This window comes from Ranitomeya imitator, chromosome 1 (genome assembly GCF_032444005.1).
Source record: "Ranitomeya imitator isolate aRanImi1 chromosome 1, aRanImi1.pri, whole genome shotgun sequence".
Lineage (NCBI taxonomy): Eukaryota > Metazoa > Chordata > Amphibia > Anura > Dendrobatidae > Ranitomeya > Ranitomeya imitator.
In genome coordinates, this window is record NC_091282.1 from 893499091 (window position 1) to 893512789 (window position 13699).

Sequence of the window (13699 nt, forward strand, 5' to 3'; positions counted from 1 at the left end):
AAAGGGGCTGTCCCACAACAAATATATTTAATCTATATACAGAATAGGTAATAAATGTAAGATGCTCTCACAAGACCCTTACTATATATGATTCAGCTTGCATTACCTTACGTAAATGTTCCTTTATCTGAAAATTCTGGTAAACCTCACTTCACTTGATTCAAGTGATCCAGACTGTGACCCATTAAGAATTTTATGACTTTATGCTTTCTTCACTCACGTTCCCGCGGCTCATGGTGAGGGTATCACATCATGCGAGCCAGGCGCCCAAACAGAGCGGACATCACAGTCCCTTCCTTTGGACGTATTGAACATCAACAGGTAGTCAGGGCAGTGGCTGCGCTCTTACTTCCTCTTGATGGACAGTGACGCCAGTACTGATTGGACGCAGGGCTCACATGAACTGTGACGGCGAGTACCGAGACCGCTGGAATGGCGCTGGCACCGGAGGTGACTATAAGGCTGCCGTCACACTAGCAGTATTTGGTCAGTATTTTACATCAGTATTTGTAGCCAAAACCAGGAGTGGGTGATAAATGCAGAGGTGATGCATATTTTTCTATTATACTTTTACTCTATTTGTTCCACTCCTGGTTTTGGTATTTTTATTTTAACAGCGCCAAACATGAGGAATGAGAAGCAGTTGTCCAAGTAGTGGACGACCCCTTAAAACAGTGAGTATAATAAGAATCCCTACTTCAAAACAGAATATGAAGAAAAGTAAGTGCGTATCATAGTGTAGTAATTTCTACAGAATTATAAATGTGACAATTTTCTGGGCCACTTACATTTCGTTCTCCGTAGAATTAACCCTTTCTGGGAGAATCCTCTCTTTGATCCACCTCCTATTAGTATCCCTTATTGCACAGGTGCTCTTCAAAAACAGGCCACCCATTAGATCCATAGTGGTCTTCATCTTGAGCTCTGGATCCAAAATATCTGCTAGAGACTTGTCCTTGCTCGCAATCTCTTTGGCCAACTCCATAGATGTAATATCCTCAGGATTCATTACACTTGGGCTGGCCTGACTTAAGTTGCTTTCATAAGTAGATATTTTGCTGTCCGAAATGTCAAGTGCTTTGCAGGGGGTTATCTCATCCTGAGTGGGAGGGAATTGTAAGGAACCGTGACTGGACTCCAGGGAGCTTCTTCTAAACTGAGGTATTTCAGTCTGAGTAGGGTCAAAATTGTTCACAGGTAAATTGGTAGTTTGTGGCTCTACAGTTCCGTTTTCCTTGTCTAAACCTTCTACTTGGATGGGGTACCTATAAAGAGAAGAAAAAATAGGTACACAGCTTTTGGTGACTTTTTATATAATGTGACATCCTTTTAGGCTAGGGTCACACAACAGTATTTTCTCTCGTCAGAGAGAATCTTGCCGATTATGCTAATTATATTGTGATAAAAGAGTTTGATCAGAGTGTGCACATAGCGTGCTACAATATTCTCGAATGAGGAAAAGATCTCCATTTCGTTAGTTCATGAAAATCGGACTGCACTCAGATGTCACCCAAATGTAGTCTGATTTTTTTCTTTGACTCGCAAGGCCGAGTGTGATCCGAATATTGAATGTAAATCGGACATATGCAGCGCCCAATGGAGCAACATTGGTCTGCGTACAATCCGATTATTTTTCAGATATCACTAGGACCAAACTATGGACATCTGCTCAAGTTCTTAAACTGTACCTTTAAACTTTCCTTTTCAGCAATTTTGCACAATTTGTTGATTACCATCTCTAACTTTTTTTTTTATCATTTAGACTACAAAAATAATTGTGCTAATGGTACTATGACACTTATTATGACTCAATTAGAGAACTAATATATATATATCTAATACAGTATATAAAGATAAATGTGTGTATGTGTGTGTGTGTATGTATGTGTGTATGTCCGGGATTGGCATCTGCACTGTCGCAGCTACAGCCACAAAATTTTGCACAGTCACGTCTGGACCCCGAGAGCGTCATAGGCTATGTTGTGAGGCGAAATTTTAACCCCGCGCGTTCCAATTCACCAAAAACTTTTTGCCCCTATCTACATAATGGGGAAAAAGTGAAAGGACAAGTGTTGGAGGCAAATTGACAGCTGCCAGATGTGAACAAGGGGGACTTAAAGAGTGAGAGCGATGGCGCCAAAGAGTATATACCGTACAGTTGCTAAGGTGGGGCCCCGACATGGGATGCTCACCACACACGGGGATATGAACACACACACACAAAATGTGCCACAAACTACCACGTGCTTGAACACATATACCACCCTCAGCACACATTTCACCACACATACACCAACCTCGTCACATAAAAGTCGAAACACAAAAGTCGCCACTCAAAACTCGCCACATGCAAAACTAGGCTCACGCAAAACTCACCACGCGTGCAAAAATCACCTCATGGAAAACTCGCCACACGCAAAACTTGCACACATGGAAAAATTGCCACATGCACAAAAGTTGCAACACATGCAAAAGTTGCCTCACACAAAACTTGCACATACTCAAAACGCACCACACATAAAACTCGCCACGCGCAAAACTCGCCATGCACAAAACTTGCTGCACACAACTTGCTACACTAACCTGTCACATTATTATTATTATTTATTATTATTTATTTATATAGCACCATTAATTCCATGGTGCTGTACATGTCAAAAGGGGGTTATAGATATCGTTAACAGTAAACAAGTTTACAGTGACAGACTGGTACAGAGGGGAGAGGACCCTGTCCTTGCGGACTTACATTCTTCAGGATAGTGGGGAAGATACAGGAGGTTGGTGTGCTGCAGCACTGGTGGTGGTCATGGCAGCAGCTCAGGTGGTCGTGACGGCAACTAGGGTGGACTAACCTGTCATATGCAACTCGACACACAAAAAGTTGCTACACACATGTCGCCACACAAAACTCATCTCACTAAAGTCGCTAAATGCATATGGCCACACGTAACTCAACACACACAACCTGACACATGAAACTCGCCCTAAAACACACACAAGTCTGGTATTATCCTTCAAAAATAAAAATCTGATTAATAAGCAGACAAACTACAAGAGCAACAAATGTACCATATAGGAAATATGGCAGCTGTCAGTCACATGACCTGTCTATTATGTGTATGTGTGAGCTAATATATACTAATACTGCAACCACCGCGCTAAACTCAGGCTGAGAAAAAAAAAAAATCAATGTACTTACTTCTGTTATGGCTGTTTTTGTACTATATGGAGACCCATATGGGTAAAGGGTTACACCTAATTACAGCAATTCACTGAAAGGAAAAATATACAGGAGGTCGGTATATTGATTGGGGCCGTACAAATAAATTACCAAAGATATTGGTTAAGTAAACTCACTGCTCTTATAAGACCGTATAAGGTGTTCCTATGTGAGGTTAAGTGTTTTATAAGACCATATAGACTGCACCTGGAGTGTAAGGGTATGTGTCCACGTGCAGTAAACGCTGCGTGTTTGACGCTGCATAGGGACGCAGCGTCAAACACGCAGCGTCCAGATGTTACAGCATAGTGGAGGGGATTTAATGAAATCCCGTCTCCACTATGCGTGGTAACACGCTCGCGGCGGCCCTGCGACTCCGGACATGCTGCGCGTCTTTTCAGATCGCAGCATGTCCGTATATCTTGCGGCGACGCTGCGTCGCCGCAAGATATAGCACAGGGCCCTATGGTGGGGAGCAATGATCCCGGATGTGTGCTATGAACACATCCGGCATCATCGCGTCCCAGAAAGGGGACGGGGCTTACCGCAGAGCGGCTAAGCCGCTCCGACGATACCGCCGGCCATCCTGAAAGTGGACACATACCCTTACTGTGTGGGGTTGAGCGTTACTGTTTCCACGGTGTAGTAAACCAAATGCTGATAAATAGATAAAGCAAAAATAGAGCAAATAATGGTCTTATAAAAGGAGTAAGTGTATTCCACCAATATCGCTGATAATTCATTTATACGGTCAAATCAGTATATCGATTTTTTGTATATTTTATTTTACCTTCTAGCATTGGTTTATCACACCGTGGAAAGAGAAACACTTAACCCCACATAGGAACACCTTATACGGTCTTATAAGAGCAGTGAGTTTACTTAACCAATATCTTTGGTAATTTATTTGTATGGCCCCAATCAATATACCGACCTCCTGTATATTTTTCCTTTCAGTGAATTGCTGTAATTAGGTGTAACCCTTTACCCATAAGGGTCTCCATATAGCACAAAAACAGCCATAACAGAAGTAAGTACATTGATTTTTTTTTTTTTCTCAGCCTGAGTTTAGCGCGGTGGTTGCAGTATTATTATTTAGTCGGCAACATTTTTTTAACAGTGTCTTGCACAGAACCTGTTTTAACCACCTGCAGCTTCTGGGGCTTCCACCTTATCCTTTTCAGGTGTTTTAGCGCCAGTGTATATACAATTTATATCTTTTTAGCTAATATATACTGCCAGGGGGGAGGGCTTGCTGTTGGCTGGGGATTTATTAGGCTGCCAATAGCAACCAATCACAGCTCCGCTTCTATTTTGCTACAGTTAATTAATCTGAGCTCTGATTGGTTAAAGGGACTCTGTCACCTGAATTTGGCGGGACTGGTTTTGGGTCATATGGGCGGAGTTTTCGGGTGTTTGATTCACCCTTTCCTTACCTGCTGGCTGCATGCTGGCTGCAATATTGGATTGAAGTTCATTCTATGTCCTCCGTAGTACATGCCTGCGCAAAGCAATCTTGCCTTGTGCAGGCATGTACTACGGAGGACAGAGAATGAACTTCAATCCAATATTGCAGCCAGCATGCAGCCAGCGAGTAAGGAAAGGGTGTATCAAACACCCGAAAACTCCGCCCATATGACCCAAAACCAGTCCCGCCAAATTCAGGTGACAGGTTCCCTTTAAAGGGAACCTGTCACCTGAATTTGGCGGAACTGGTTTTGGGTCATATGGGCGGAGTTTTTGGGTGTTTGATTCACCCTTTCCTTACCCGCTGGCTGCATGCTGGCCGAAATATTGGATTGAAGTTCATTGTTTGTCCTCCGTAGTACACGCCTGCGCAAGGCAAGATTGCCTTGCGCAGGCGTGTACTACGGAGGACAGAGAATGAACTTCAATCCAATATTGCGGCCAGCATGCAGCCAGCGGGTAAGGAAAGGGTGAATCAAACACCCGAAAACTCCGCCCATATGACCCAAAACCAGTCCCGCCAAATTCAGGTGACAGGTTCCCTTTAATATAGGCAACAAAGGACATTCTCAGTATAACAAAGCTTGTTTAAGGTAATAGCATGTCAGTTAGGGTGTGTTGGTGGAAAGGCTGATGTCAGTCACATTACCTCTATGGCCGGGATGACACATACGCAAGATACGGCCGAGTCTCGCAGGTGAAAACCCAGCTCTGGCTCCGGCACTCGGGAGCGGAGCGTGCATCTCCATGTATTGCTGTGCGGCTGCACGCTCACCTGCGAGACTCGGCCGTATCTCGCGTATGTGTGATCCCGGCCTATGTGAGAGGATATAGAAACTGCCAGTTACAGACTATTTTTACCACAATAATGCCTCATAAGAAAAGGAATTCCATGGCACGAATGTCAGCTGATGCGAAAGGAAAAGCTGCATTACGGGACAATGAAAAATGTGAAGACCGAGAAACAAGGCTGACACACATGAGAACAGCAGCTGCTTCCTCAAGAGCCATATCCAACTGAGTTCCTCAATTTCTTGGAGCCACAAGGACTTCCTCTTCACAACCTCTTTCTAAAACCTGGAGCACCTATTCTGCAATTGGGAAATTTGGATCCACCAAAGCTGTGTAATGGAACAAGACTCTTGATTAAGAACCTGTTTCCACATGTAATTGAGGCAACCATTTTAGCAGGACGTGCTACAAGAGAAGATGTTTTCATTTTAACAATTCCTCTCATTCTATCTGATTTGCCTTTTGATTTTAAATGCCTCCAGTTTCCTGTTTGACTGGCATTTGCTATGTCCATCAACAAGGCTCAGGGACAGTTCTTGAAAGTAGTTGGAATTGATTTACAATCTCTATGCTTTTCTCAACTTTATGTGGCCTATTCAAGAGTTGGAACAGCCAAAAATCTATTCATCTTTGCACCTGAAGGAAAAACTAAGAATGTCGTTTATCAAAAGGCTCTTGAATAAGTAGTAGAAGATTACTTCACATTACTTGGCCAATTTAGTTAAATCTGTGTGGAATATCTCTGGTGTTGAAATATATGTTGTGAAAAGCTTCTATTAGCTTAGTTTTTGCCTTTTTAATAATTACATTTCTATCTATTTGTTTTGCGGTTTTTGTGTGCAGAATAAATTTTTGCTAACAGCAGCTATTAACCCGGGCGAAGCCGGGTAGTACAGCTAGTATATATATATGTATATATATATTTGTGGAGATTAGAAATGTGACACAATTTTTGAAGGAAGCCAGCTATGTTTTTCTAAAATGTGGATGATCCCCTTAACCATTAATGACTGCCTAGCTTCACGACTGGTGGTGTACTGTATGCCTCACATGATCATTGATGGTTTTCTGGGGCGTGACATATTATAGCTGCTGGGTTTTACCAGCTCTCTCAGTGACTCATGACAGATAGCCGTTTTTCCCTGTAACAGAGCTTCAAAGGGAAAAATAATTACAGTAGATAACTGAATTCTTCAGACGTCTCAAATGATTTGTTTGGGGACATGTTATGTATCAATAATTTGTGCTTTCAGGAGTAATAAAAAATACCAATTAAAAAAAGTCCACCATGATCCAAACTGCCACTATAGCTTCACCAAAAATATCTATCTATCTATCTATCTCTCTATCTATCTATCTATCTATCTATCTATCTATCTATCTATCTATCTATCTATCTATCTATCAAATCCGTGTATATATATATATATATATATATATATATATATATATATATATATATATATATATATACTAGATTGTGGCCCGATTCTAGCACATCGGGTATTCTAGAATATGCATGTCCCCGTAGTATATGGACGATGATTCCAGAATTCGCGGCAGACTGTGCCCTTCGCTGATTGGTCGAGGCAACCTTTATGACATCATCGTCGCCATGGCAACCATCATGACATCTACGTCGATACTGTGCCCGTCGCTGAATCAGAAACGTGGGATTTCTACGTCCTTTATAACATCATCATCGCTGTGCCCGTTGCTGATTGGTCGAGATCTGGCGGCCTCGACCAATCAGAGACGCGGGATTTCCAGGACAGACTGAAAGACAGACAGACAGACAGACAGACGGAAAAACCCTTAGACAATTATATATATATATATATATATATGTATACACAGTTTTGATAGATAGATAGATAGATAGATAGATAGATATTTTTGGTGAAGCTATAGTGGCAGTTTGGATCATGGTGGACTTTTTTTAATTGGTATTTTTTATTACTCCTGAAAGCACAAATTATTGATACATAACATGTCCCCAAACAAGTCATTTGAGGCGTCTGAAGAATTCAGTTATCTACTGTAATTATTTTTCCCTTTGAAGCCCTGTTACAGGGAAAAACGGCTATCTGTCATGACATGAGTCACTGAGAGAGCTGGTAAAACCCAGCAGCTATAATATGTCACGCCCAGAAAACCATCAATGATCATGTGAGGCATACAGTACACCACCAGTCGTGAAGCTAGGCAGTCATTAATGGTTAAGGGGATCATCCACATTTTAGAAAAACATAGCTGGCTTCCTTCAAAAATTGTGTCACATTTCTAATCTCCACAAATTGTATGTTTTATTGCAACTCAACTCCATCACTTCAATAGAGATGAGTGACAAAACCAGAAGAAAACACATGGCCAGGCTTACTGCTGTTTTTGAAAGAACTGGGCAACCCCTTAACAAGGTCTCCCAAAAATTACTAATTAATGACATGACCCATCGTTACTCACAAAGCTCTGTCGGCCAGTACAGATTCTTTTGGAATGGGAATAACAGTGCAATATCACCTAGAATTTGGCCCATTTCAATATTATCTAATCCATCCAGTTGATATTCCTAGTTTGTTCACAAAAGGTAGATTTATTGCACGCTTTTCTGTAACTGAAAATGCAGCTAAAACTCCAAAATGGAAAGGATTTCTGTAAGCCTCATACAAGAGATTGGGACTACACAGAAATTTGCCATGAATGAAAATTTCCCAAATATTCTAAAATAAATGTCATAAAATAATTGGTAAATGCTCAACTAAGTAGGCCTGATAAATCCAATAATGGAATAATAACTTAATAACATTGTGCAATTGTGAATTATTTCCAGCCCGTACCTTTCTTTTAGGTTCTTCTTGATGGGATCTGGAGAAACATTTTGTGTTTTTTCTTGTCTTTCCTTCAGAAGAGCATCCTCCAAAGAAGGTGGTGGGAAAGGAGGTGGAGATGGAAGAACAAATGCCTCTAATACATGTTCCTTGACAAACACTTCATCATCGTCATCATCTGGTACAACCACAGGAGAAGATGACCGGAGACAAGACTCAGATATACGGAGAGATACTTTTCCATGGTGGGAAGGAGTTTCTGGTTCTGATGAACTCGTACTCCACATTGTATTATTGTTTGGCAAAACAACCGAAGGACTTATCTCAGTTACAGAGCAGGAATTGTTGACGAGAGGTAAGTTCGTTCCTTTATCTGAATCCATGCAATTCGTTTTCAGAAGTGGAGGTCTCTGGGGTTGAGAAGACTTTGTTCTTAAATTCTCATTGTTATTTATAAAATGATTGGAATTTGATTCCAAGTCCATATGAGTTTTATTCTTATCTTCATCTGGCAACAAATCCTTATTTTTAGGAGCACATAAATTACCTTCAGTGGCAACAAAGTCTTTTGAATTATGACTGGAAGAAACTTCAGCAAGTTTGAATGAATTTGAAATAGTGGATGGAGTCACCATGTTCAGCCTTCCACTTTGGATGTGATTGTGTAATACAGAGGTTGGAGTGAGACTTTGGGCTCTGGTGTGTCTTTGAATTCCCATTTGGATAGTGCGAGTTGAAGGTTGATTCTGTTTCTCTCCGCCGGAACTAGGATGGTGAGCGGTGTAGGAACTAAATGCTGGGTCATGTGTTGCCTTTTCGGGTGCATCTTCACTTTTGCCCTTCAAGGACCTAAAAATAATTTAAGATATCTATTAATTTCACTGGTTTCTTCTACATGTACATGTAAAGCATTATGTTTAATGCTAGTAGCCATCAATACTACACTAAATGAAGGCCACACATTATAATCCTGACATTGAAGAAGATGCAGGCACATCATACTATTGCACAAACATTTGCTTGGAGATTTTTCAAAGCATGCCAACAAGGTTGTGGAAACCCTATTTACATTAATGGGGTGAAAATGTTTTCAAATTATGCACAATGCTGAGAAAAATGTAGAACCTGTGAAGAGACTCTTTAACTCAGAAATGTTAACACATTTTTATGAGGTTTGTGTAAATATGTGCATATATATATATATATATATCCTTACCAGATGGTGGTCTGGGTATTCTAGAATATGTATGTATATATATAGCAGCCACATAGCATATAGCAGAGGCCACGTAACACAGACAGCCACATAGTATATAGCACAGCCATGTAGTATATAGGAGCCACGTAGTATATAACACAGCCACGTAGTATATAACACAGCCCACGTAGTATATAACACAGCCCATGCACTATATAACACTGCGCACGTAGTATATAACACTGCCAACATAGTATATAACACTGCCATGTAGTATATAACACAGCCCACGTAGTATATAACACTGCCACGTAGTATATAACACAGCCCACGTAGTATATAACACTGCCCACGTAGTATATAACACTGCCCATGTAGTATATAACACTGCCCACGTAGTATATAACACAGCCCACGTAGTATATAACACTGCCCACGTAGTATATAACACTGCCACGTAGTATATAAGTGCCCACATAGTATAACACTGCGCACGTAGTATATAACACTGCTCATTTAGTATATAGCAGCCTCGCAGTATATAACACAGCCCAAGTACTATATAGCACTGTGGACACCATAACCCTGTTAAAAAAAAGAATGAAAATAAAAAATAGTTATATACTCACCCTCCGGAGTCCAGCGAAGCTGTCCCTATGTGCGCGATGCGGTCGCCAGCTTCCGTTCCCAGCGATGCATTGCGAAATTACCCAGATGACTTAGCGGTCTCGCGAGACCGCTATGTCATCATCTCGCGAGACCGCAATGCATGGTCCGGAGCGTCGCGATAAGTGGGAAAGGTGCCAGAAGGTGAGTATATAATGATTTTTTTTTTCTTATTTTTAACATTAAATCTTTTTACTATTGATTCTGTACAGGGTCACATAGCAGCGTTAATGGACTGCCTTACACCGCGGCATAACATGGTGTTACGCAGCCATTAACCCTGTGTGAGCGCTGACTGGAGGGGAGTATGGAGGGGGCACTGACAGAGAGTAGGAAGGAGCGAATTTGCGGCCGGACTGTGCCCGTTGCTGATTGGTCGCAGGATTTCCGTGACAGACAGACAAACAGACAGACAGACAAAGAGACGGAAGTGACCCTTAGACAATTATATATATAGATACCATAGAAGAGAAGCAGGACAAAGGCACAGCTGTATGACCTCGGGTTAATGAAGCTGCACACACCAGGGATTACGGGTGCCACTTCCAAAGAAAGAGAATCTGTATGCCCATAGAAAAGAAAGCGGATTGGCACATACCGTCCCGTGCAACTAAATCCTTTATTGTGGCATCATCAGGCCAACAGCAAGCAGATAAAACATTGGAGCAAATGCAGACAACAATTTTTTCAAATTTACATTGCCCTTCAACAGATCATATGTAGTTGAAAGCTCACAGAATATTTCTCAGCAGCCATTGGCCCTTGTCCCACCCACCAGCAGGTGAAAGCATATCATTAATTGTGAACAAGTGAAAACCAGATACACGCAGTACAAAAAATATTGTTGAAAACAGATAAATAAAAATAAATCACAAAAACACAGCCATGTCGAGTTTGTCATTAAAGCCTAATGGACCTTGAGTCCGAATAATCCATCTAGCCTCCTTTCTTAATAATAGTTTATTGAGGTCACCTCCTTGCGCAGGCATTTTAACGGTTTCGATCCTTGCAAACCGCAAGACTTCAGGATTGCCTGCATGTTTTTTCCTTATATGTTCAATTAATCTAGGGACCCCTTTACCTGAGGTGATGGAATTAAAGTGCTCACGGAAACGTACGAATAGTCTTTCCAATATAATGAAAACCGCATGGGCAAAAAAAAACCGTATACAATGTAATTTGTGCGGCATGTTATAAAATCTTGGACCTTATATGAAATACCTCCCATCTCTAAATATTTGGTGGTAAGATGGAAGGAACAGAAAGAACAATTTCCGCATTAATGATTGCCTACAGGTATATTTTTTTGCAGCCAATTATTGGATTCGATTTTTACACGATTCTGAACTAGAATATCTTTTATATTTTTTGTCCTCCGGTATGTAACCAGTAACCGGTATGTAATATGTGTGTACTATGTGAATATATCTAATATATAATTGCCTAGAATACTACTTCCTGCAATTTGTGCCAACTTCCTGTCCGGAGCTAATGTCCGGAGCTAATGTCCGGAGATAATGTCCGGAGCTAATGTCCGGAGATAAGTGACGTCAACAGTGTCCAGTGTCTGATTGGTTGCCGCCTGCTGCGAGCGACCAATCAGAAACGTGCCGTACTGTGACACACTCCGCCCGCCATTTTGGTGTGATTTTTGAATTTTTACCTCACAGCAAGTTTCTACTGCGTGGAGGCGGGCCCAGTGACGTTGCTCTTCAAGCTCCTGCCGAATTTCGTCAAAAAAATGATAATACCATTTACCAAAACTATATATATTTAGTTGTGAAGTGGTTCAGTGACATTTTCACACCAATTTTGAACTTTTGTTTGGTGTTTTCTCCATATACTGCCTATTATTCACTGACTGTTATACTGAGAGACTGCCGTTTATTAACCTCTTCTTTGCCACATTGGGTATATTGCTCTATCACATAAGGACATTGTCCATTATTGCCCAGCAATTTCTCTGCAATATAAACTGCCTATTTATTAATATCTGCATTCCTGCAAAGAACTATTGCCTATTATTAACTGGGTATTTTCCTACTACCTGACATTGTTCTTAAGCAAAGAACCGTTGTTGTGGCATTTGCCACAACACGCAAAGTTGTCGTCTGATGTCTTTCATCCCTCCCCTCATAAGCATGTTCATGGATCCTGTGTAACTGTACCTTAAATAACAAGAATTGTCAAGAGCTGGTGAGTGCAGCCATTTTTTGTTCTTTCTTACTATTATTTATTACCGTAATTGTATTATTTTTACATTTGAATAAATAAAGTATATATGGATTCTAGACTCCCGATTCTTTAGAATCGGGCTGCCATCTAGTGTATATATATTTCTGGTACTAAAGCCTACTTGAAAGTTTGGAAACCCTTCAAAATTTTCCATATTTCTGCATAAATGTAACCTAAACATAGGTTCTAAAAGTAGATAAAGAGAACCAAATACAGTAAAAGAAAATTTTAGACTTTTTTTATTTACAAAAATGATCCAATAACACATGCTTATGAGTAGCAAAAGTATATGAATATTTGCTTTCAGAATCTGGTATGACCCAGACATAACTGAATGTAAACATTTCTATAAATTGCTGATTAGTACGGCACAATAACTTTACCTCCCCCCAAAAAAATCTTCAAATCTGTTATGTTGGTGAGTTTTCTCCCATGAACTGTGTGCTTCACATCCATCCACAATATTTCTAAGGTGGTATGAATGTTTTTACCACTCGCACCTGCTTTTCCAGATTTGCGTTGGTCTGGAGCATACGCGACTCTTTGTGATAAAGCTCGTAAAGAACTTGCAGCAGTTAGTTGTACTGAACACAGATATACAGTACAGTATATTGCATTGCAGATCTCCTCACAGTGGAAAATCCATCACTGCTCACATTACATTTATAGGACTCTAGCAGTGGGAGATCTGCAGTATACACAACATTGGAGACACTGAGGCTGCTGTGTAACCATCACAAGAAACATAGGGCTCGGGCATGGACATCACAGTAATTATGGGGCTGGAGCATGGACATCACAGGAGAGATGGTGCTGGGGCATATACATCACAGGAGACACTTTGTGACTGCGGTATAGACATCACAGGAAACACTTTGGGGCTGCAGCATAGCTATCTCAGGACACACTTTGGGGCTAGGGCATGGACATCACAGGAGAGACTGGTCTGTCGCATAGACATCACAGGAGACATGGGGCTGCAGCATAGACATCACAGGAGACATGGGGCTGTGGCATAGACATCACAGGAGACATGGGGCTGCAGCATAGACATCACAGGAGACATGGAGCCGTGGCATACACATCACAAGAGACACTTTTGGTCTGCGCTATAGACATTATAGGACACACTTTGGGGCTGCTGCATAAACTTTACAGGGAAAACTTTGGACTGTGGCAAAGATATCACAGGAGACGTTTTGGGTGCCGTGGCATAGACATCACAGGAGACATTTTGGGGCTGCTGTATAGACATCAGATTAGACACTTTGAGGCTGCAGCATTGACATCACA

General features: G+C 41.2%; 1 protein-coding gene across 3 annotated transcripts in view; it reads right to left on the minus strand.

Annotated features, from left to right (window-relative positions):
* SHROOM3 (shroom family member 3) overlaps nt 1-13699 on the minus strand; it is a 363566-nt gene that overhangs the window by 23904 nt on the left and 325963 nt on the right. For all 3 annotated transcript variants that reach the window (XM_069743235.1, XM_069743233.1, XM_069743234.1), the window contains 2 exons: nt 8317-9156; nt 789-1265 (listed from right to left, as the gene is read on the minus strand). In XM_069743235.1, coding sequence (XP_069599336.1) covers nt 789-1265; nt 8317-9156 — 1317 coding nt within the window. The remainder of the gene's footprint in view (nt 1-788; nt 1266-8316; nt 9157-13699) is intronic.